The 26324-nt window shown below is 45.8% G+C and overlaps 1 protein-coding gene across 4 annotated transcripts in view; it reads left to right on the top strand.

Moving 5' to 3' along the window:
* Window positions 1-26324, top strand: part of si:ch73-103b11.2 (centrosome-associated protein CEP250) — a 106095-nt gene that overhangs the window by 52379 nt on the left and 27392 nt on the right. For 3 of the 4 annotated variants that reach the window (XM_064923798.1, XM_064923800.1, XM_064923799.1), the window contains exons 4-9: window positions 8104-8255; window positions 13274-13358; window positions 17771-17987; window positions 19427-19952; window positions 21313-21460; window positions 23217-23327. In XM_064923798.1, the coding sequence (XP_064779870.1) occupies window positions 8104-8255; window positions 13274-13358; window positions 17771-17987; window positions 19427-19952; window positions 21313-21460; window positions 23217-23327 (1239 nt within the window). The remainder of the gene's footprint in view (window positions 1-8103; window positions 8256-13273; window positions 13359-17770; window positions 17988-19426; window positions 19953-21312; window positions 21461-23216; window positions 23328-26324) is intronic. The other variant, XM_064923801.1, reaches the window with a different exon arrangement.

The raw sequence follows: 26324 nt of genomic DNA, 5'->3' as shown, positions 1-26324 counted from the left end.
CTCTAGGAGACCGAACGCGTCTCCTTCCTGAGCGGCATGACTGCTGCTTGGTCCCACGGTGTTTATATACAGACTTGCCAAACTATAGTTTATTAACAAGAAATTTGTGGAGTGGTTGAAAAACGAGTTTTAATGACTCCAACATAAGTGTATGTAAACTTCCGACTTCAACTGTATTTGAGATTCTTCAAAGTAGCCACCCTTTGCCTTGATGACAGCTTTGCACACTCTTGGCATTCTCACCCAGCTTCATAAGGAAGTCACCTGGAATGCATTTCAATTAACAGGTGTGCCTTGTTAAGTTAATTTGTGGGATTTCTTAATGCGTTTGAGCCAATCAGTTGTGTTGGGACAAGGTAGGGATGGTATACAGAAGAAAGCTCTATTTGGTAAAAGACCAAGTCCATATTATGGCAAGAACAGCTCAAAAAGCAAAGAGAAACGACAGTCTGTCATTACTGTAAGACATGAAGGTCAGTCAATCCGGAAAATGTCAAGAACTTTGAAAGTTTCTTCAAGCGCTATGATGAAACTGGCTCTCATGAGGATCCAGAGTTACCTCTGCCGCAGAGGACAAGTTCATTAGAGATAACTACACCTCAGATTGCAGCCCAAATAAATGCTTCACAGATTTCAAGTAACCGACACATCTCAACATCAACTGTTCAGAGGAGACTGCGTAAAACAGGCCTTCATGGTTGAATTGCTGCAAAGAAACCACTACTTAAGGACACTAATAATGTGAATAGACTTGCTTGGGCCAAGAAACACGAGTAATGGACATTAGACCAGTGGAAATCTGTCCTTTTGGTCTGATGAGTCCAAATTTGAGATTTGTGGTTTCAACCTCTTGTGTCTTTGTGAGACGCAGAGTGAACGGATGATCTCTGCATGTGTGATTCCCACCATGATGCATGGAGGAGGTGGTGTGTGGGTGCTTTGCTGGTGACGCTATTGTGATTTATTTAGAATTCAAGGCACACTTAACCAGCATGGCTACCACAGCATTCTGCAGCGATACGCCATCTCATCTGGTTTGCGCTTAGTGGGACTATAATTTGTTTTTCAATAGGAAAACTGCCCAACACAGCTCCAGTCTGTGTCAGGGCTATTTGAACAAGGAGAGTGGAGGAGTGCTGCATCAGATGACCTGGCCTGCACAATCACCTGACCTCCACAATCACCTGACCTCAACCCAATTGAGATGGTTTGGGATGAGATGGACCGCAGAGTGAAGGAAAAGCAGCCAACAAGTGCTCAGCATATGTGGGAACTCCTTCAAGACTGTTGGAAAAGCATTCCAGGTGAAGTTGGTTGAGAGAATGCCAAGAGTGTGCCAAGCTGTCATCAAGGCAAAGGGTGGCTACTTTGAAGAATCTAAAATATATTTTTATTTGTTGAACACTTTTGGTTACTACATGATTCCATATGTTATTTCATAGTTGTGATATCTTCACTATAATTCTACATTATGGAATAGTACAATAGTACAATTCAAATAAAAACTTAATCTTTTTTTCCTTTTATATATACTGACAACTTTCCTTATGCTTTATCTGAAACTCACGCTACTATATTTGTAGACGATACAACAATATATATATACAGCAAGATAAATTTGTTCAACAGGTACAGCAAGCTCCACAAGTAATTCTGGGAAAAATCAGGGATTGGGTTTGGCCTGAACAAAATTGTTTCGAACCTTATAAAAAATATTTTTAAAAACAAGGTTGTTGGTTTGTTCTGCCAGGAAAGGTCAACACAACATGAGATGCGATTTAAGCATGGGGAGAGTACGAATTGAGAAAGTGTCAGAAACCAAACGACTAGGAGTGCAGCTAGGCAACTGCTTATCCTGGTCGTCTCAAATAACTAATCTACAGTATGTCAGTGTCTTATGTCTGTTTTTGTATTTGTGTTTATATGTGAACATGTGCTTGTATTATAAATTGTATTTTAATGTTCAAGGAATCCCGGAAGGTTAGTCCAAATGAGGAGTAATAGAGATCCTAGTAAAACTCAACCATAGTGCCCTCCACGCTCATCAATAATCTTAGGACCCTGGGACTGAACACCTCCCTCTGCAACTGGACTTCCTGACATGACGCCCCCAGGTGGTAAGGGTAGGCAACGCTGACCCTCAACACGGGGTCCCCTCTGGAGTGAGTCCCCGTACTCTCTGTTCACCCACGACTGCGTGGCCGGGCACAACTCCAACACAATCATTAAGTTTGCCGGCAACACGACGGTAGTAGGCCTGATCACTGAGAGCTTAAAGTTCCTCAGTGTCCACATCACGAAAGATCTATCATGGTCCGCACACACCGACACCGTTGTGAAGAGGACACGACGACGCCTTTGGATGTGGAAAAGTTTTAGCATGGAACCCTCAGAGCCTCAAAAAGTTCTACAGCTGCACCATCGAGATCCTATTGACTGGCTGCATCACTGCTTGGTACGGCAACTCCTTGGCATCCGACCACAAGGCGCTGTAGTGGGTACGGCCCAGTACATAACAGGGGCCAAGCTCCCTGCCATCCAGGACCTCTATACCAGGAGGTGTCAAAGGAAGGCCCTAAAAATGGTCAGACTCCAGCCACCTTAGCCATAAGACTGCCAAGATGTTATTCCGGGTCGCTATTTGGTTAACTATCTGCATTGACCCTTTTTACACTAACTTTTTTTTGACTCGTCACATACGCTGCTGTTACTGTTTTGTCTGTCACTTATTCCTAGTTATATGTATATAACTACCTCAATTACATCGTACCCCTGTACATCGACCTGTTACTGGTACCTATCTTTTATTTCAACAAGGAACACAGACTGAGACCAAGGTCTCTTTTACAGCTGGGCCCTGCGTATACATGTTTACACATACAGTATAGGTACAATGATTAAGAAACTACACAAGACACAAACAAAATGATCACAGATGACACAAAAAACACAACAAAAAATACAGCAGCAGATGATTACATTTACACACAGGTTATTCCCCTAACAACACAAGAACCTGCATTACCCGAAACAGTTACAAGCAATACAAAAATAAAAATCAAGAGTCTGAAGTTTAAGTTTAGTCTCCCAGGCTACTCCATAGGCAAGGAGCGTAACAGGAAAAGGCAGCCCATACCCATCTCTGTGGAAATCGCATGGGGCTCAAGTGTAATCCATGCACGCTGGTTTTAGGAATTATATAGGCAAGTATATAGGCAAGTTGTCGTTACGCATTGTGTATTTATGTTTGACTTTTCTATTATTTCTCTAGCTCCGACTGGGACACATCGTTTTGAAGAGTCGTCCAACTCTGAACTCCAAGTCGGAAACTCCTGGCATTTCTAGAGCTCCCGACTTTCCGATCTGAAGATCACTGACGTCATGATTTGACCTCAGACCCCCCCCCCCCCCTCCTCCCGAGTTCCCAGGTGTCTTGCAAGCACCGTTAGTCCTATACTGTAATCATAAAGTTCAGTTGAACCTCCTGAACACATTCCAGTGGGGCGAGGTGAGCAAACGTCTGGATGGGTATACTTGCCCTGACAGCACCGCCTGATATCCACCATATGGCATAGCATGATTTACGGAGGCTTCTGTCTGGCTGGGCTTAATATTGAGGGTGGGTTTAGGGTCAGCATCAAGGTCAGGGAATGAAGTTGATTTATATATAGAAAGGAAGTATGTTGGCGTATTGGTTCGCTGTTTTTGGAGGAGTGAAGTTATAGGACATGGAAACTACAGGACAGGGAGATATTGTGATGGTAATCTCTGGGGGTTGATGCTCTATCAATCTGTCAACTGCGTCACCTGGTCTGTTTCCTTCATGTTTGGGTGTTCATATTCTTCTGGAATGGAGAAGTATATGACTCCATCTCTTTGGCACCCAGTAGCTGCTGGTGTTGGCTTGCTCAACCATGTCTACAGAGTGTGTTTACCCTTGTTGTTGTAAGTCTCCAAGGAACAATTGATTGCGTAATTGGCATTATCAGTTACAACCCGAAAAGAGTACAACCCCAAATGGACCCGATACAACTCCGTGTTCGTGAGTCAGTCAGGACTTCTCTAGTAGTGCCTGGTTGTCAGCACACCCATTGCTTTTAACTCACCTCTTGAAAAATGAGTTTGAATGGAGGGGGAAATATTTTTTGTTGGGGGGGGGTTTATTCGCAATGAAAGTTAGCACAAAGAAAGAATGGGATATGTTGGAAGGAGAAGGCTAAATCTGAAATCCATGCAGGAGTTAAATGTGGTAGCTGTTCAACAAAATACTTGCTGAATAATCAAACAATATACATCGAGGTAATCTATACTGTAATCGACAGTATACTTGAAATCCATTCAAATACTGTAATCCAATTGGAAATCGGGGGGAAATGACATGCCCGTGTTATTGTTGCCAATTCAGCTACTGAAAATGAAACCCTTTTATCATACGTGTGAACAACAGCATTAATGCAAGTGCTCTTGTAACGGACCATAGCGATCAATAACACTATGACATGCAACATACTGTGTCAACCCCTCCCATGTTCTTCTAATTGAGTGAGTTTCCCCCGACTCTCATTTCTGTTTTCAGAAGTAGACCATCTCCGACCTGGAATCCAAAATGGACTTTGCTACATTTCAACGTTGTTTGACTTGACCGCAACTTTCAGTCTGGTTAAACCAGGCTAAACAGACTCTAGCATTGACAGAAGAACACAATTTAGCCTCCAACCCAACAAAAAAATGTAAAGCACACAGCGAGCTGCCAAAGTAAACGCATCCTCTCTTCCAAAATGACAATAGGGGAATAACAAGGCTGTTTTAGCTTTACTCTCCCGGGCCTTAGGGTATAGACTACAGGCCATGGCCTCCAATTTGTGTTGGGTGTCCCATAATCGGAGAATGATCCGTCCACTAATTGACCACTGTTCAGTTTCTACTCAGGACAACACCTTGAGATTGATTACAAAGCGGGCGAGACAGAATGCGAGAACGGGGGAATAGACTGACGATGAGACAGATGGGGAGGCTACTGAGGAGAGGCAGACTGTGTGAGAGAGAGATAGGGAAAAAGACAAGTTGATTTTTTTAAAGTGTGTGTTTAGCGTGGCAGGTCACTGTTCTCAGACCAGAGAAGAGACTGACACCCTGGATTAGCCTGTTGTTGTCTTAACTTCCCGGGAGAGTTCACATGGCATCACTGTTGGGATAATCCAAGTAGACATTAGCCGTGCGTAGAGATGGGCAACAAACAGACGCCGCTGGCACAGAGTATAACAAGACCACACCGGCACCCACTCTTAATGTAGCGTAGCTTCTGTGCAAAGTAATTGTGCCTAGGGCCTAAATGAAATCACACACACAAAACAACTCTTTGTGTGCACTTGAGTCACGCCTGAAGTGGAGCCACTGATCACACCATTGTCTGAACATCTTGAGAGACAGGAAACTGTTTACCCGGTTTATCAAATCAAATGTTATTTGCCACATACACATGTTTAGCAGATGTTATTGTGGGTGTAGTGAAATGCTTGTGTTTCTAGCTCCAGCACTGCAGTAGTATCTAACAATTCACAACAATACACACAACCTAAAAGGAATGGAATTTTTTTGTTTTCTTATTTAACCTTTATTTAACTTATGAAAGCAGGGTTGTTTTTGGTCTCTCTGTGTCTTTGGTCAAATCTTGGTCACTTCCTCGTTAGGAGGTAAGTGGGGTGGCTGTGGTGGTGCTTGTTGACAATCCCACATTGTGTTTATGCTAGTGCTACTCCACAAAGGGCTCATTGTGGAGAGTGACGGCCCAGGAGAGGGGTCCAGGACTCGGCTAAGGGACCGGGGGGGGGGGCGTTTTGGGGCTGGAGGCTGGGAGGAGTTTTGTCCGGTGGAAAGGCCAGACTGTACTGTACTCAGCTGACGGGGCTGGGAGACTGCACATGTGAGAGGAGTCCCGTGCTCGACTGCTCGGTGTCAACGCCGTGCCTCCAATAGTCCTCCAGATCTCCCGCTGTGCTGTAATAGTATTATGAAAGGGATTTTTCATCACAAACTCAATGTTGTGGATTCTTGTTACATGAAAAAAAATTGTACTCTGAGTTTAAAGCTGAGATCTTAAGCGGCTTGGAAAACTGTCCACAGAATTTGTAATATTGTTGTTTTGGCCTATACTCTCCTGACCTCTCCCAAGGACACACACACACACGGACGCACACACGCACACACACACACACACGTTTGTTTACATGGACAGATGGACCTTACCTCCTCTCGCTTCCTCTCCTTCTCTTACTATGTCGCTGGAGCTAAAACTGTACACAGAGGCACCTTGTAAAAGATTGATTCGACAATGTATCCTATGACATACTGTAAACAGCCCATGTTTCTCTTCTCCTCTTTCAACCCCCCTCCCCCCATTTTTTCTCTAATGTCTACGAGTGACAGGCGTCTCAGGCAAAGCTGACGCCGTCTCTCTCTGAAGCAGGAACAGGCCCTCTCTCCCAGCTGTCTGTCCGCCTGCCTGTCAGATTCGGCTGTTGCGCTAGCCCCTCACCCTAGACTTAAGAGCCCTTCCACACACTACAGGCGTTTTTATAGGGCCAGAGGCCCAGGCGAGACGTGCAGAGAAAGTTATAGGATTATCATAATGGCTCATTCTAGGTCTCTGCAAGTTTAGGCTTAACTCTTCTGTGGCGAAAACTCAGGTGTCTGTCAGTCAGTCAGTCAGCTGGAACACACATGCCCTTCTAGCACAGTTCTCTATGAATTGAGAGGGACTGTAGGGGTTGGGCAAACTGGGCCTCTCGACCGCTTTTTGGGCGGGATAACCATAAACTGTCAGTCATCGACTTTCTTCACCACATCAAAGAGCCTCTAGGGCTAAATTGCTCAATGATTGACAGGGCATGGTTATCCCGCCCATCTGGGCTTCTGTCACTTATTCCATCACTAGCTTGACTTGACCTTAAATTTGGCCTCCCGCTTTATCTCTCGGCGTAATTCAGGATCGATGGTGGTTGTAAATCGTCATCTGTGGCTCTTCTGCACTGATGCTTAGGACCTCAGTGGCATTTTGGGTGCCTGTAATCCTGCCTGTTTGTTTTTGAGTAGAGAAGGGCTTGGGGTTTGGGGCTGTCCACGTTGACGCCTGTGTTCTTCTTGGTTGTACACACGCAGCACTCGTCAGTCACGTCCTTTTAAATCCCGCTGCGTACTTGAGTTCATCCTGGGCTCTCCACCGGCTCGGTCAGGAGTAGGTCAGACCTCCCAAAGAAATGCCAAATTCTCCAAAAAATGCTTGAGGTAGTGTTTTTTGTTTTTGTTTTGACGTGTGCATGATTGGGAAGAGTTGGCATGACGACGGTGCATCTCTCTGTAACCCGTGTGTTTATACACAGTGACTTTGTGAAAGATATTTACAGACGGAGCTCCTTCTCCGTTCAGGGTCGTGTCGGCGCTCCACTATTCACTGTCAACGAGCCGTAACCACACACACACACACACACACAACACACAAACCCATAGTGTATTTGTGTTTAACTGCATAGAAGGTGGACTGCTTGGGTGAGCATACACTTAACCAGTTTTGTTGCTCGGCTCGTTCGGCGGTCCCGTTGTTTGTGCAGATTAAAGGATGGAGGAGCCATGTACTCCGTGCATAGCTGTTTATACAGCCCAGCTAGCCATCGTTGGATGAGTGGATTAAATTAAACGCTCTCACTCTCCCTGTGTGATCCTGTGGCCCTGAGATGTTTACAAGAGGGCAGAACAGAGATCAGCACTGTGCTGGGAAATTCTGGAGATCAATGGCATTAAACACAACATGTTTTGAGTTTGTATGCGAGTTTGGTTCCCCAGGTGTGTGTCGGGTTATGTCTGTATGTCTGTGTTTACATCTGCATTGGTGTGTGTGTGTGTTCATCTTTGTAATACTTACTATACTCACTCAGTGATACTCAAATGGTGGGTTGAAGGCCTATGGTTTTAAATTGGGCTGTGACTAGGAACTGTTTATTTGGTGCGTCACAAAGTTCAAAATAATTTTGGGGGGGGGGTAACAGAGCAGTAATGGGTCACTAGCACTATCTGACCCTGCCCTGTCTCCCTCTCTGTGTTCTCTAGCCCAGCACGCTGCCCCAAGGCACCATCAACATGAACCAGTGCTCTGACGTCATCGACGGGGAGTCCAGGACGGGCCAGAAGAACTCCTTGTGCGTTCTCACCCCCGACAGAGAGCACTTCATCCGGGCCGAGTGCCGCGAGATTATCAACGGGTAAGACATGCATCTGGCTAGGGCACAATGTAAGAAAGCTAAATTATTCTTATTGGAAAAGTTCAGGTAATAGGGAGAGGGCAACATCACACAACAACAACCCCTCTACCTACTTAATTTGTTGTGGCGGCCTCTTCGCCCCCATTTACATTCGTACTGTTCTCAGTGGATGTCTTTTGACAAGTGGATGCACAGGTTAGTGTTTTTCATCATGAATCTTGTTCTGGAGGCAGCTCTGCAGAGCATTATGTAGTTGGCACAGCCACAGTCGGATTTTAAACACAACCTTAACCCAAACCTCAACCACACTGCTAACCGTAATGCCTAATCCCAACCTTAAATGAAGACGGAAAAGTTTATGCATTTTTACAATAAGCAGTTTTAACTTTGCAGCTGGCCTATCTAAGAGGAAATCGCTTCGTTCTGCCTCCAGGACAAGACTCATGACAATAAACATCAACCTGAGCCACAAGCAGGCATCCATCATATTGCTTTCACCTATAAAGGGAAGAATAAGAGAGGAAGCCATGGTGTCCAATGATTTCAAATACTGGAGTTCTGTCCTAGAGGTCATTGGACCTGTGGGGAGAAAGCCAGTTAGAAGGAAAGGAAAAGATGGCTAGAGAAAGTGTTGTTGCACAGCCTTGTGGGTGCTGTTCCATTGCTGTGTGAACAGCTCTGCCCCCTGCTGTCTCTATCAGGCAGTGCAGTCGGTGCTCTCTCCCTAATTCGCACTGCAATGACAGTGCACATTCTTTCACTGCCCCCTGCCTCTTTCACTGCCTCTCATCTCCCTCGTTCACTCACCACCGCATTCACTCACTACCTCCTCTTTTATTAAGCCCTCTCACCAACCCCAACCCTTAATACTTGCCTAGTTAAATAAAAACCCAAATAATAATACACTGCCCGACCTTGTACCTCCTGTCCATCCACAGACGTGATAGCACTGCTCTGCTAGCATCTCCCTTCCTCCTGAACACACTCCTGTTCTAGCTACCATTTTATGTCCCCGTACCAACTAGCACACTGTCCTCGCATGTTAACAAACCACCCGAGTCCCCATGCCTCTTTCTCCGTCAACCCCCCCATTTTATAATACACTAACCTTACTGCCCTCCCCTGCAACGTCCTTCACGACCCACCTCTTGACACACTTCACAGTGACTCCTCCCTCCCGCTGTACCTGGCTCTCTGCCATCCTGGAAACATATTGGCCCGGGCAGTGTTATTGCCATCTGATTTGGGGGGGGGGGGGGGGCCAATGACAAACACCCAGATTAAGAGGATCTCTGTTTTTCTCATGGTCTGAATAAGCCTGGTTTTCCCCCCACCCCGCTACCCAGTCTTCCATAGAGGGGGATTAGGCCTGACACATACAGAATGGGGACAGCATGAAAACTCACTTTCAATCTCAAACTACCAGATTATATACTGTACTGTACAACAGCTGTAAAAAAACAAATAATAATATGTATTTTTTTAATCAAATCGTTAACATTTTACAATTTCAATCTTGGCACAAGACTTCCTCCACAATTTTCTCAATCTTAATCTGTACGCTAACTTGCAGTAACATGCTAAAAACATTCACTTGTCCCTCAAACTAAGATCTATGCTGCTGACATTACTATGTTTGTAGGCGCCATGATAGTGGACTTTTAGGAGGTGCTTTACTAGTGGGCAAAGACGAATGCCAGTAGTACACTGAAATGAGATCTCTGCTATTCAATTTGTTGTTGGATTGGTGTTGAATTGCCACCCTGCCAAGGTTGCCTTGACAAAAGCCAGCCACGTTCCTGTAGTACTTTCGTTAGGCCACAGTGTTTTAATATCACAGAGCAGAACCATTGAATAGGCTTTCACACTCACAAGAGGGCCGGACAATGGGGGAATTGATATGGCTTTGTGTTCTGTGCCATGGTGATGCACTTAGCTCTTCAATTAGTCACAACACAACCCTGGCATTGTTTAGGCCATCGCAACCACTACTGTTTTTATCAGCGTTATTCATTCATTTATGGAATAGTTCACGTGACTTGAACGGTTAACTAGTTATCACATTTCTACAGAATAGGTTTGCCACCTCACAAGTTGAACCTGAACTCCTATGAAGATATGAATTAATTCATTGATACTTCCCCAGTGACGCATTGCCACTCCTACAGACTGGACGGGTCATGACTTGGAGCACATTAGCTGGATTGGTGTGTGATTTATGGGGAACAAATGTTGACAAACACCTCCTTCCGTATCCAGATTGACTATTCTATTTGGTTGTTGTGGGAAGTCTTTTTTTTTGGGGGGGGGGGGGTAGTAACCGAAAGGTTGCTAGATCAAATCCATGAGCTGACGAGGTGAAAGTCTGTCGTTAATATCTTCTGCCCCCGAACAAGGCAGTTAACCCACTGTTTCCTAGGCCGTCATTGTAAATAAGAATTTGTTCTTAACTGACTTGCCTAGTTAAATACAAATGAAATAAAAGGTGTAGGACTGACTAGGTGTTAAGAGTCTTCCAAGTACAGTACTTACATGGGCACGGTTTCCCGGTTTAGCGACGGAACTTAAACTCACAGGCGTTTAACCATACATCGTTCCTGTAACTGACGAAGATGTCACGCACATGTTTCCCAAACTAACACCCAGCGAGAACGTTCACCAAGTGCAGATGGGATCAAAGGAAAGGCAGCTCTACTTTCAGATTCGCTTTCTCCCTTCAAATCTGAGCTAACATTATAATTGTTCCACAATACTGACGCCGGATCAGCTCCTAGAGACCTATATGGCTGTAAATATTGAGGTGGCTTATTCGAATGCTTCCCCTATCATATTACAATGATTTGGGACATCATTGTGCACGTATTGTCACACATTATGAAATGTATTGAGGCAAAAATTAGACGGCCTACAATTAGCAAAATGTAACTTATTTAATAGAACATTAAATGTATTTCAATATCATTGAAATAAACTGGGCAAACAATGAAACGTCCTCGATGTCAACTACGTTTATTTTCAGCAAACTTAACGTGTAAATATTTGTATGAACATAAGATTCAACAACGGAGACATAACCTGAACAAGTTCCACAGATATGTGACTAACAGAAATTGAATAATGTGTCCCTGAACAAAGGGGGGGGGTCAAAATCAAAAGTAGCAGTCAGTATCTGGTGTGGCCACCAGCTGCATTAAGTACTGCAGTGCATTTTCTCCTCATGGACTGCACCAGATTTGCCGGTTCTTGCTGTGAGATGTTACCCCACTCTTCCACCAAGGCACCTGCAAGTTCCCGGACATTTCTGGGGGGAATGGCCCTAGCCCTCACTCTCCAATCCAACAGGTCCCAGATGCGCTCAATGGGATTGAGATCCGGGCTCTTCACTGGCCATGTCAGAACACTGACATTCCTGTCTTGCAGGAACTCACCCAAGAACGAGCAGTATTGGTCATGCTGGAGAGTCATGTCAGGATGAGCCTGCTGGAAGGGTACCACATGAAGGAGGAGGATGTCTTCCCTGTAACACACAGCATTGAGATTGCCTGCAATGATAACAAGCTCAGTCCGATGATGCTGTGACACACCGCCCCAGACCATGACGGACCCTCCACCTCCAAATCGATCCCGCTCCAGAGTACAGGCCTTGGTGTAAAGCTCATTCCTTTGAAGATAAACATGAATCCGACCATCACCCCTGGTGAGACAACCGTGACTCGTCAGTGAAGAGCACTTTTTGCCAGTCCTGTCTGGTCCAGTGATGGTGGGTTTGTGCCCATAGGGGACGTTGCTGCCGGTGATGTCTGGTGAGGACCTGCCTTACAACAGGCCTGCAAGCCCTCAGTCCAGCCTCTCTCAGCCTATTGCAGACAGTCTGAGCACTGATGGCGGGATTGTGTGTTCCTGGTGTAACTCAGGTAGTTGTTGCCATCCTGTACCTGTCCCGCAGGTGTGATTTTCGGATGTACCGATCATGTGCAGGTGTTTGTTACACGTGGACTGCCACTGCGAGGACGATCAGCTGTCCGTCCTGTCTCCCTGTAGCGCTGTCTTGGGTGTCTCACAGTACAGACATTGCAATTTATTGCCCTGGCCACATCTGCAGTCCTCATGCCTCCTTGCAGCATGCCTAAGGCACGTTCACGCAGATGAGCAGGCGACCCTGGGCATCTTTCTTTTGGTGTTTTTCCTGAGTCAGTAGAAAGGCCTCTTTAGTGTCCTAAGTTTTCATAACTGTGACCTTAATTGCCAACCGTCTGTAAGCTGTTAGTGTCTTAACGACCGTTCCACAGGTGCATGTTCATGAATTGTTTATGGTTCATTGAACAAGCATGGGAAACAGTGTTTTAAACCCTCTACAATGAAGATCTGTGAAGTTATTTGGATTTTTAAGCATTATCTTTGAGAGACCGGGTCCCGAAAAGGGGACATTTCCTTTTTTTGCTGAGTTTATATAGGCCTAGGCTGTATAGCCTACTGTATTTGTATTTTAAAGCGGTCATCTCGGTTTTCATTTGAAGCATCTTTTTATCCAATTGGTAAATGAGGGCTTTCAACCACACAGGGACTTAACAATGCTTTTATCGAAGGTTCTAACGATGAACTTAACCTTCAAATGCTTTTGGGATACCTGGCCCTGGTCACAAAGAGTAGTCTACCTTGGCTTGAACTTGTTCTCAACTGGCCTACCTGGTTAAATTAAAGGTGAAATCAAATATACAATTGGTGATGAGTGTCCGAGACACACATGTACTGTATTTCACAGACCAGAACCAGTGTTTTCCAAGTGGTAGGACCAGCTGGCAGGTCAGAGCCTGTTTGTTTTCTGGTTGTGACTGGGTCACGTCTAGGAACAGTGCTTTTGTTTATTCAGTGGCTCATGGGAAATCTCCCAAAACCTATTGATGGGTCTTAATTCACACACAAAAAAAAAACGTTTGGGAACCATCAGTCTGGAGTTTTGTCTTGTTTTTATGTTTGTCACTAATGACAGATTTTTGCCCCTTTGATCATCTCTGCAGATGGCAGGAGGCCCTGACAGTCTATCCCCGGACCAACAAGCAGAACCAGAAGAAGAAGCGCAAAGTGGAGCCACCCACTCCTCAGGTACCATGCCCTCCACTCTTAGATTCTAATGAAGTGCTGTATATCACGTACAATGTATTGGATATGTGGTCTCCCTATTGCAGGGCTTCCCAAACTCGGTCCTCGGGACCCCAAAGGGTACTCATTTGCTTTTTTGCCCTAGCGCTACACAGCTGATTCAAATGATCAACTAATCGATAGCTTTTATCGTTTGAATCAGGACCGAGTTTGGGAACCGCTGCCCTATTGTATAATGTACTCCAACAAACTGAATGGTCTTATTGTAACAGGGTGTATGGTGGATATCGGACCAGTACACTAGCTTAAGATGAATCATAACGATTAGGTATAATGGACTGGTTTGGTATGAAGCCGTGTTATTGAATTTAAGAGGCTTGTATGATAACATGACAGACACTTTTGCCCTGAGGAGAATTTAAACGAAATGTCCATGTCAGTACATGCTTACACTACAGAGGTTCTCTCTGTTAGAGAGTTAGATGCATGAAAAAAAGAGGGTAACGTAAAGGTAAGAGGTTTTAATGACTAGATGAAGTAATGGTATTGAATATCCTCCTCTACAGACCACACACTTTGTGGTGCGGTTTGTTATTTTCCTTTCTTCCTTTCATTTTGATGTGATGCCAGATTTGTGGCGGGCGCAGAGACTGGCTCCGAAGCTCATTGTCTGGGTCTTCTAATGGCAGTGGACTGAAACAGACCCCCCCCCACACACACACACACACTGAGTCTAGTAGACACTAACAGCCTCATTTGCTTAAGAGAAAACACAGATAGAGGGGTGACCCTCACTTTTATGCCATGTTGGCCTCCTCAGTCCTGTGTTTCTGAAATCTGCTCTGCACAGCAGTGAGCGTAGCTGCTGTCTGTCTGTCTGTCTGTCTGTCTTGCTTTGTCTAATTGGCTTGTCTGTCTGCCCCCTCTCCCTGTGCCCTCCCTTTACCCACTCGGTAGCAGTAATTACTGGTGCCTGCTGGCAGCATTCTGCACAGAAACCACAGAACAAATGCAGGGGACAAAACCGGGTTAACAGTGCTCTGGATCAGGAAAACCGACCAGTGGGGGCCAGAGTTATTGCTTGTTCCTACAAAACACTGTCTACCTGACTTTCTGTACTTCTCTTTTATATGTATGTACAAGTATGGTATGTGTTGAGTCAATGACATTCTGGCGGCATCCACTTGCAGCTTTACGGTACAATGAGTCAAGGCCAAGCCATGTAATTAAGGTTGTTTACTTGAGCGAGTGATGACGCTTTCATTGCAGGTTCCAGATCGCTTTCCGTCATCGTCGCATCCAGGTCTGACCAGTGTCGTTTGACTGATCTCTGTACCAGAGCGTATAGGAAAGAGCTTGTCACAATAGGTGCATATTCAATGTAAACTGAATGTTTCTCCACTTCCCCATTACTAAAAACGGTGCTAAGAAGCCATTTCCACCTGAAACCTCTCCACCCGTTTACACGTTTCTCACCAGAGACTCCTGTCTGCTCTGTAAATATAGGCACAGAGAAACATCTGTTTGCCTTCTGGGAAGTGCTTCCTAGGCAAATAGCACCTGACAAGGAGAGGTTAAGTCCATTGTATCTTGACAGGCCATTCTGGTGTTGCTGGCTTTTCGTGAGAGTGGCCATAAAACTGTCTTTCTATGATCCTCTCTAGTTGGAAAAAACAACAACCTTGGGACAGAAATGCAATGTTTGCTCCTCCAAATCCTTGCTCCTGGCTATATGGTCTTGAGTAGCAGGGACTTTGAGGCTAGAGGGAAGAAAAAATCTGCTATGGCAAGGGGCCACCGGCAGGACATTAGTGACTCCATGTCCTGTTCCAGGCTTCAAGAATCTTCAACCCTGTTGAGAAGACCAACCTCTGGAATGGACCCCCATAAGGTTCCGTTGTCAGGCCCACCTGACTGTGAAGACTCACTCTTACTGCTAAGAAAAAAATGTGTTATTGTCACATACACACCCTCTAACCACTGCAGTGAAATGTGTTGTTTTACAGGGTCCTGGAACAAAGTGTGGTGTGCTCAAGGGCACACCACACCTCTAACCACTAGGCTACCTGCCGCCCAATAGATCCACCCCTAACTGCAAAGGCTCTGTGTGATTTGCAGGGTGTACGAAGTCCGAGCTGTCATTTTTCCACCAGAGACATGAACGGACATGCTTTGAGTTGAGCCAAACTGGATGTACTTCAATCCTGAATGGCTACACAATCTCAAACCTTAATTCCAATTCCAATCAATCCAGGTGGAGGGGGACCGAAGTGGATACTCTTATACATCTTTCTTGTTTCAAAGGCAGTAATTCAGGGTTCAGTGGCATGCCTCCATATGTGCTGTTTGAGAGGGGATTGGCCGGAGATAGTAAGGTTCTATTCAGATTTCATTATCTCCGGCCACACGTAAACATATCCCAGGGCCTACCGAGTGTTGCAGCGGTCTAAGGCACTGTATCGCAGTGCTAGAGGCCTCACTACAGACCCTGGTTCGACCCCAGGCTGAGTTGCAGCCGGCCGCGACCGGGAGACCCATGAGGCGGCGCACAATTGGCCCAGCGTTGTCCGGGTTACGGGAAGTTTTGGCTGGCCAGGATGTCCTTGTCCCATCGCGCTCTAGTGGCGGGCCGGGCGCATGCACGCTGCCTGTACGGTGTTTCCTCCGACACATTGGTGCGGCTGGCTTCCGGGTGAAGCGAGTAGTGTGTCAAGAAGCAGTGCGGCTTAGGGCCTCCCGGGTGGCACAGTGGTTAAGGGCGCTGTACTGCAGTGCCAGCTGTGCCACCAGAGACTCTGGGTTGGCGCCCAGGCTCTGTCGTAACCGGCCGCGACCGGGAGGTCCGTGGGGCGACGCACAATTGGCCTAGCGTCGTCTGGGTTAGGGAGGGTTTGGCTAGTAGGGATATCCTTGTCTCATCGCGCACCAGTGACTCCTGTGGCGGGCTGGGCGCAGTGCGCGCTAACCAAGGTTGTCAGGTACACAGTGTTTCCTCCGACACATTGGTGCGGCTGGCTTCCGGGTGAAGCGAGTAGTGTGTCAAGAAGCAGTGCGGCTTAGGGCCTCCCGGGTGGCGCAGTGGTTAAGGGCGCTGTACTGCAGTGCCAGCTGTGCCACCAGAGACTCTGGGTTGGCGCCCAGGCTCTGTCGTAACCGGCCGCGACCGGGAGGTCCGTGGGGCGACGCACAATTGGCCTAGCGTCATCTGGGTTAGGGAGGGTTTGGCTTGTAGGGATATCCTTGTCTCATCGCGCACCAGTGACTCCTGTGGCGGGCCGGGCGCAGTGCGCGCTAACCAAGGTTGTCAGGTACACAGCGTTTCCTCCGACACATTGGTGCGGCTGACTTTCGGGTTGGGTGCGCGCTGTGTTAAGAAGCAGTGCGGCTTGGTTAGGTTGTGTATCGGAGGACGCATGACCTTCAACCTTCGTCTCTCCCGAGCCCGTACGGGAGTTGTAGCGATGAGACAAGATAGTAGCTACTAACAATTGGACACCATGAAATTGGGGAGAAAAAGGGGGTAAAATGTAAAAATAAATAAATATAAAAAAACAGAAAGAAAAAAAAGAAGCTTGGCGGGGTCACGTTTCGGAGGACGCATGGCTCTCGACCTTCGCCTCTCCCGAGCCCCATCGCTGCAACTCCTGTACAGATGACTGTAAATACCAATTGGAAATCATGAAAAAGGGTCAAAAGTACCCCCTGGAAAAAAAAAACTTATCCCAAAAATATAGGAAAGGAGGAAAGAGCGCTGCTGACGGAAGTAAGAATTATCAGTATCGCAAAATACTAAGAGTCAAGAGTCTACCTTTTTATTATCCCTGATTACATGCCAAAGCGGATTTGTTTTGTGTGTATGTGTACTATATGTAGTGAATGCAGGTATTGGTAAAAACCATAAATGAGCAGGGACTTTACAGTAAATATACTGCCTTGTTATTAACAAGCATTTGAAGACATTAAGTATGAAGTCAGGCATAAGTCGTCACATCTCTATCCCACAGAATGTTTCCCTTGTCTGTTCTGTCCTCTACAACAACAACAGGTGTGACTGCCATGAAGGAGCTCTTTGTTCTTTGTTGAGCTGTCTGTCTGCCTCTCTTTCACTTTGCCCCTCCCTCCATCCCTCTTAAATCTGTCAATCTGTGCTGTTCTGTAATGAAACAATACTCTTTGTACATACGGTCTCTTCGCTAAACTTTTAATGAAAATGCTAAAGGAACTCTTAGTCATCGGAATACATGAAAAAGCTCCCCCAAAGAAAGAGATGGACACCTGGACTCACGATTCATCTTCATTGTTGACATGTGTAATGATTGCATTTGTCTCTTTCCTCCTCCACTGAACCCTCTTGCACTCTTGTCTTTCCCTCTCTCTCCACTTTACCGTTCTCGTCCCCCCACCTCTACCCCCAGGAGCCCGGACCAGCCAAGGTGACAGTGACCAGTAGCGGGGGCAGTATCCCCTGCCTGCCCAGCAGTATAGCCAGTGCAGAGCGGGTGCCGGCCAGCCGCTCCACACTGTGGCAGGAGGAGAGATGGAGCAGGGCATCCACCATCCCCTGCAGCCGCAGCGCCTCCTGTCTCAGCCAGCTGACCCAGAGCCACCCGGGGTCAAGCGTCACCAGAGAGGGTGAGGAAAGACTGGAGACACACTTTCACCAAAGCACCTAAGCCAATACATTTTTTGGGTGTCAGCATAGCAGTCATTTTAGTTTGGTAACAACAGCCAAGGCAGTTATTGGACACCAATGTTGATATCCTCGCTCTGTGTTTATGTACATACACTACCTGGCCCAAAAGTATGTGGACAACCATTCAAATTAGTGGATTGGGGTATTTCACGTCCGTTGCTGACAAGTGTATAAAATCAAACACAACGCTATGCAATCCCCATTGACCAACATTGGCAGTAGAATTGCTCGTACTGAAGAGCTCAGTGAATTTCAATGTGGCACTGTCATAGGATGCCACCTTTCCAACAAGTCAGCTCGTCATATTTCTGCCCTGGTCAACTGTAAGTGCTGTTATTGTGAAATGGAAAAGTCTAGGAGCAACAACGGCTCAGCCACGAAGTGGTAGGCCACACATGATCATAGAACGAGAATGGCGAGTGCTGAAGTGCTTAGCGTGTAAAAAAGAAATGTCTGTCCTCAGATGCTAAACTCAGTATCAAGTTCCAAACTGCCTCTGGAAGCAAAGTCAGCACAAGAACTGTTCGTCTGGAGTTTCATGAAATGGGTTTCCATGGCCGAGCAGCCGCACACAAGCCTAAGATCACCATGCGCAATGCCAAGCGTTGGCTGGAGTGGTGTAAAGCTCGCTGCCATTGGAGTAGTGGAAACGCATTTTCTGGAGTGATGAACCACGCTTCACCATCTGGCAGTCCAATGGTCGAATCTGGGTTTGGCGGATGCCAGGAGAACGCTACCTGCCCGAATGCATAGAGCGAACTGTAAAGTTTGGTGGAGAGGAATAATGTTCTGGGACTGTTTTTCATGGTTCGGGCTAGGCCCATTGGTTCCCCTGAAGGGAAATCTTAATGCTACAGCATACAATGACATTCTAGATGATTCTGTGCTTCCGACTTTGTGGCAACAGTTTGGGAAAGGCCCTTTCCTGTTTCAGCATGCAATGCCTCTGGGCACAAAATGAGGTCCATACCTCACTTTGTCGAGATTGTCGAGATTGAGATCGGTGTGGAATATCTTGACTGACTTGCACAGAGCCCTGACCTCAACCCAATCAAACACATTTGAGACGAATTGGAACGCCAGGCCTAAAGGACCAACATCAGTGCCCAACCTCACTAATGCTCTTGGGGCTGAATGGAAGCAAGTCCCCACAGCAATCTTTCAACATCTAGTGGAAAGCCTTCCTAGAAGAGTGGAGGCTGTTATAGCAGCAAAGAGGGACCAACTCCATATTAATACCCATGATTTTGAAATGAGATGTTCGACGAGAAGGTTTTGCACATCCCTTTGACCACGTAGTGTACGTGCTTGTGTATTATTTTCTGCCAAACATTTTTTGTAATCTTTCGCTTGCTGTGCTTTGTTTGTGTGGTGCAAGACGGTAGCTCCCTGAGCGGCGGACGCAAGGTGCGAGTGGAGAGTGGCTACTTCTCCCTGGAGAAGACAAAGTCACCGGAGCCTCCCCAGCCTCCCCAGCACCAGCCCCTGACCACCTCTACTTCCCTCGGTGTCCTCCACCACAGGTACAGCCCCTGTGACTCCCCCTCGTACCCCAACACCTCCCTGAACTACCCCTCCTCAGACCCCCTCCCCTCCCCAGGCGCCCTCCTCTCCCCTAGCTACTCCACCGTCAGCTCCTCCCAGAGCTCCCTTGACTCGGAGCCCAGCAGCAATACCCTGAGCTGGGACAGCCGAGGCGGGGCAGGTGGGAATGTTGGCGGTGGTGGTGGGGGAAGAGTGGGACGACCGGGCAAGGACTACGTGGTGCTGTCGAACGTGCCGCGGGCTCGCCGGCTGAGCCACCGCGAGGCCTTCCGCTCGGACAAGAAGAGGGTGGAACTGAGGGCGCGCACACGCAGCCCCGGACGGGAGGAGGTGGCCAGGCTGTTTGGGCTGGAGCGCAGGTGAGGATATTGAGATGACCCACCACACACACGCACATTTATTTAACTTATGCACAAAGGCACTTAGAAGCAGTCAAACCCACACTACACACAGCATTGCTTTGTAAGCCCACCGACTATATTGAATGTTATCACGCATGCAATCGTCAGTGTTTTGGTTTTGTCAACCCTCCACTAAATTCAATTAATATGATCTTCATGAGCTGTATTGGTCTTCTGGCACCACCTAGTGGCAGCAGTCTTCGACATCCTCTACTGCCTCTTTCATAATTGAATTGCTCTCTTGGAGCCAAATGTAAAAACCAACGTATGTTTATTGCTTGCATATTTCCCCCTCTGTCCAGCTCTGTCTACTTTGCTATTTTTTGTGTGTTTTTGTTTTGTTTTGTCTCTTCCAGGAGCTTCTGAAAATTTGCCCTCCCAAACCTTCCGCCTCCGTCCTGCTGCGCCCTGCTGGTTACCGCTGACTCCTGCTTTCTCTCATTCCACCACACACACACACACACACACACACACACACACACACACACACACACACACACACACATGCTCTCACACATTCACTCACAATCTCTCACACGCTCAGTCAGTCACTCACAACTGGTCCAGTCTCCTTGGCTAACGCTGCTGATGCTGCCATTGCTGCTGCTCCTGGGAATATGGTCCTTAATCCTACAATGATCCTCCTTCCTCTCCATCTGAAGTTTGATCTCTTCACATAACACTCTATACTCATCATACTCTATCAGTCTCTTGTGGACCATTTTCCTTTTCTAGTTGCACTTACACATTCTCTCTATGGAATATGTGTTGTGCCAAAATGATGAACCAATGTCGTCATTGATCCAAATGTTCTTACATTCAAACCAGACTGATACTATAGATTTATAGATTTTTGGCACAAAGCAGCCTCCATAGTCCTGCTCTGCTCTTTTAGTCAAAGTACATTGACGCTAGGACCTTGAGAGGATTTGCTCTTTTTTTGTTTTATTTTTGCAGCTCATTTGATTGTGTGTTATATCCTGAAGCATGGCCGACTGAAGAGTAACACGACTTCATCAGAAGAAAGGCTGCAGACGGTTTTAGTAGCAGCAGCTTGAGTGTGTTAGAGCCTCGTGTTTTACTGGAAAACCGTCGGCAGCCTTCTTATAAAAGGCATGTCACTCTTCAGTTATTGGAGACAAAATGCTGTCACTTAAGTACAGCAAGAGATGATGATGCATAGCTGAGGTTTCAAAGACCCTATGTCATGCTGTGTGTGTGTGTGTGTGTGTGTGTGTGTGTGTGTGTGTGTGTGTGTGTGTGTGTGTGTGTGTGTGTGGGTGGTGCTGGCTGACTGCGTATGTGTATTTTTCCACAGGCGTTCTCAGGTGATAGGGAAGTTTGAGTCAGGGGATGGGGAGGGCGTGGAACACATGGATACCACCTCTCCTTCGGAGCCCCCCTCCAATACCGTGTCTGTCCAGAGGCAGGGACGTAGCGAGAGACGCTCCCTCACTTGCAAACAGGTAATGTCCCCCCTCCCTCCCCCCTAACACAAGGCTGTCGTTAGGGGTCATAAACCATACATGGCACCTAACATTAGCTCCAATTTACGGAGAACTCTCATTCATCATAAACCTTTCATAAATGTTTCAGTTGACGTCAATATGAAGATAACCGTGTTAAAATTTATGTGAATACATACAGTACAGTAGTTTACGGTGCATTCGGGAAGTATTCAGACCCCTTGACTTTTTCCACATTTTGTTACTTTACATCAATTGTTTTCCCCCCTCATCAATCTACACACAATACCCCTTAATGACAAAGCAAAAACAGGTTTTTAGAAATGTTTGCAAATGTATTCAAATTTTTTAAAACTATCACATTTACACAAGTATTCAGACCCTTTACTCAGTACTTTGTTGAAGCACCTTTGGCAGCTATTACAGCCTCAAGTCTTCTTGGGTATGATGCTACAAGCTTGGCACACCTGTATTTGGGGAGTTTCTCCAATTCCTCTTTGCAGATCCTCTCAAGCTCCGGCAGGTTGGATGGAGAGTGTCGCTGCACAGCTATTTTCAGGTCTCTCCAGAGATGTTAGTTCTGGTTCAAGTCTGGGCTCTGGCTGGGCCACTCAAGAACGTTCAGAGACTTGTCCTGAAACCAGTCCTGCGTTGTCTTGGCTGTGTGCTTAGGGTCGTTGTCCTGTTGGAAGGTGAACCTTTGTCGTAGTCGGAGGTCCTTAGCGGTCTGGAGCAGGTTTTCATCAAGGACCCCTTTGTACTTTTCTCCGTTCATCTGTGCCTCGATCCTGACTTGTCTCCCAGTCCCTGCCACAAAAACATCCCCACAGCATGAGGCTGCCACCACCATGATTCACCGTAGGGATGGTGCAAGGTTTCCTCCAGACGTGATGCTTGGCATTCAGGCCAAAGAGTTCAATCTTAGTTTCGTCAGACTAGTGAATCTTGTTTTTCATGGTCTGACAGTCCTTTAGGCGCCTTTTGGCAAACTCCAAGCAGGCTGTCATGTGCCTTTTAATGATGAGTGGTAGAGTGCTGCAGAGATGGTTGTCCTTCTGGAAGGTTCTCCCTTCTCCACAGAGGAACTCTGGATCTCTGTTAGTGACCATTGGGTTCTTGGTCAACTCCCTGACCAAGGCCCTTCTCCCCTGATTACTCAGTTTGGCCAGGAAGCCAGCCTTACAAAGAGTCTTGGTGGTTCCAAACTTCTTCCATTTAAGAATGATGGAGGCCACTGTGTTCTTCAGTGGTGCAGACATTTTTTGGTACCCTTCCCCAGATCTGTGCCTCGACACAATCCTGTCTCGGAGCTCTACGGACAATCCCTTTGACCTCATGGCTTGGTTCTTGCTCTGACATGCACTTTCACCTGTGGGACCTTATATTGAGAGGTGTGTGCCTTTCCAAATCATGTCCAATCAATTGAATTTACTACAGGTGGACTCCAATCAAGTTGTAGAAACATCTCAAGGATGATTAATGGAAGCAGGATCCACCGGAGCTCAATTTTGAGTCTCATGGCAAAGGGTTTGAAAACATATGTAAATAAGGTATTTGTTTTATTTTTTATAAATTTGCAAAGGTTTCTACAATCCTGTTATGGGGTATCGTGTGTAGATTGAGGGGAATGAGGTTATAAAGCAAAAAATGTATATAAAGCGAAAGCACTGTATATGAGCTTTAGTGAGTGTTTTTAGTAATATTTCATAGCCAATGGATTCATGTCATGTCGACCCTATATGTTGGGCATTTTCAGGAGATGTCATTGGATGCTGAGAGGGAGCGTCGCGTTCCTGATGTGTCCTGCTCGTTCAACTTCCGGAGGGCAAAGTCCCTGGACCGCCGAGTGACCGAGTCCTCTATGACTGTGAGTGCTGGGCAGTACTTTACTTTGCACAAGGTCACTCCACTGTACTTTATGTTAGGTTACTTTACATTATGCTAGGTTACTTTACATTAGGTCACTTTAGTTTGTGATAGGTTGTTACTTTGCGCTAGGTCACTCCACTTTACTTTATGCTAGGCTACTTTACATTAGGTCACTTTAGTTTGTGATAGGTTGTCACTTTGCGCTAGGTCACTCCACTTTCCTTTATGCTGGGTTACTTCACTTTCCTTTATGCTGGGTTACTTTACTTAACACTAGGTTACTTCACTTTCCTTAACACTAGGTTACTTCACTTTCCTTAACACTAGGTTACTTCACTTTCCTTAACACTAGGTTACTTCACTTTCCTTAACACTAGGTTACTTCACTTTCCTTAACACTAGGTTACTTCACTTTACTTAACGCTGGGTTACTTCACTTTCCTTTACGCTGGGTTACTTCACTTTACTTAACACTAGGTTACTTTACTTAACACTAGGTTACTTTACTTAACACTAGGTTACTTTACTTAACACTAGGTTACTTTACTTAACACTAGGTTACTTTACTTAACACTAGGTTACTTTACTTAACACTAGGTTACTTCACTTTCCTTTACGCTGGGTTCCTTCACTTTCCTTTACGCTGGGTTACTTCACTTTCCTTTACGCTGGGTTACTTCACTTTACTTAACACTAGGTTACTTTACTTAACACTAGGTTACTTTACTTAACACTAGGTTACTTCACTTTCCTTTACGCTGGGTTACTTCACTTTCCTTTATGCTGGGTTCCTTCACTTTCCTTTACGCTAGGTTACTTCACTTTCCTTTACGCTAGGTTACTTCACTTTCCTTTACGCTAGGTTACTTCACTTTCCTTTACGCTAGGTTACTTCACTTTCCTTTACGCTAGGTTACTTCACTTTCCTTTACGCTAGGTTACTTCACTTTCCTTTACGCTAGGTTACTTCACTTTACTTAACGCTAGGTTACTTCACTTTACTTAACGCTAGGTTACTTCACTTTACTTAACGCTAGGTTACTTCACTTTACTTAACGCTAGGTTACTTCACTTTACTTAACGCTAGGTTACTTTACTTTACTTAACGCTGGGTTACTTTACTTTACTTAACGCTGGGTTACTTCACTTTACTTAACGCTGGGTTACTTCACTTTACTTAACGCTGGGTTACTTCACTTTACTTAACGCTGGGTTACTTCACTTTACTTAACGCTGGGTTACTTCACTTTACTTAACGCTGGGTTACTTCACTTTACTTAACGCTGGGTTACTTCACTTTACTTAACGCTGGGTTACTTCACTTTACTTAACGCTGGGTTACTTTTTACTTAACGCTGGGTTACTTCACTTTACTTAACGCTGGGTTACTTTACTTAACACTAGGTTACTTCACTTTCCTTTACGCTGGGTTACTTCACTTTACTTAACGCTGGGTTACTTCACTTTACTTAACGCTGGGTTACTTCACTTTAGGTTACTTTAGTTTATACTAGGTCAGGCCTGGGCAATTATTTTCCATGGAAGGCCACATTAGAATACATTTTTGGCATTGTTCGATAAGCTCAAGTTGCAGATCAGTGGGAGCGTTATCCACATTGAAGATGAAAGGAGAGGAAACTAACAGCATGTGATTTTCCAACACTTTGAAATCCTCAAAACAACGAGAAAACTCACAGTTCAAAGCACGCAGCAGCGATGTATACTTCTCCCGCTGGTCATCTGATAGGGAACAGACTAGTAGTGTCGGAAGGTGGGTGAGATTGTCTGCTTCTACTTGCCGGGTCTGGAGGAGTAATTTTCCCTTGCAGGCTTAGACAAAGCTGTACATCTGATGTGCAAAAAGGCCCTTCTCTTGTAGTTTGGAATTCAGTTCATTCATGAGGGCCATGATGTCCACGGTGAAGGCAAAATCAGCCAACCATCATTTATCTTGCCTTTTGCAGTTGAGGGAAATCCACATACTTTCCTTTCATTTGAAACAACTCCGCAATCTCCGACTTCTGGTCCCGCACCCTTTTTAAGCACCTTCCCCCAAACTCAGACATCTCACGTTTGTGTGGTAGGGGAGGTCTGGATGACCTGACTCTGTCTCTTCCTACCGTGAGATAAACTGCATGTGGTTTAAAGATTTTCCTCTTATGAAGTGTACCACTTTAGTGACTGAATCCACAACATGGCACATTTTCAGAACACATTTACAGAGCACCTTCTGATGAATAATGCAATGCAGGAAAACGATTTTCTCATCTGGGTTCATCTCATCTACTTGATCTTGTATCCTTTTCAAAAGGCCAATGTTTCTTCCTGTCATATTTGGGCACCAATCAGTGGTTTACACTGGAAAAAAATGTCAACTCAGTTCCTAGCTTTGCCACACACTTATTAACCTCCGCCAATAAATGTTTCCCTGTGGTTGTGCTCTTCATTGACTGCACTGAAGCAAGCTCTTCTATACGTTCAAAGTCTGAGGTTATGCCTCGGAAGAATATCAACAACTGCATCACTGATCTCGTCCAGGGCCAAGGAGAAATAGTTGAAATCCTTTACCTTGACTTTCAACTGTTGTTCCATATTCTCTGCGTTGTCCTCAACACGCCGTGTCACTGTTCATCTTGACAGGGAAACATTTTCAAACAGCTATTTCTTTGTCAGGGGCAAAATTGCTGCAGAGTCAATTAAACATTCTCTAATGAATTTGCCCTCAGCCAATGGCTTGCTATGTTTGGCAATTTTGTGGGACAGTACATAGCTAGCTCTCGGAATTTCGTCGTTTTCTGAATGCCGTTTTGTGAAAAGTCCTTGCAACTGAGAAAGAAACTCGATGTACTTGCCCTCTGCTCAGAAGACATATTCCTATATGTCTCTGCTTCATCTGGAAATGTCAGGAGAAGTTGTAGTCTTTCAAGACAGCAATGCTCTCTTTGCACACTAAGCACACAGCTTTCCCTGATACCTCAATAAAGACCTATTTCGA

Source organism: Oncorhynchus masou, chromosome 18 (genome assembly GCF_036934945.1).
Source record: "Oncorhynchus masou masou isolate Uvic2021 chromosome 18, UVic_Omas_1.1, whole genome shotgun sequence".
NCBI classification, from domain to species: domain Eukaryota; kingdom Metazoa; phylum Chordata; class Actinopteri; order Salmoniformes; family Salmonidae; genus Oncorhynchus; species Oncorhynchus masou.
This window is presented reverse-complemented; position numbering and strand designations above follow the sequence as displayed.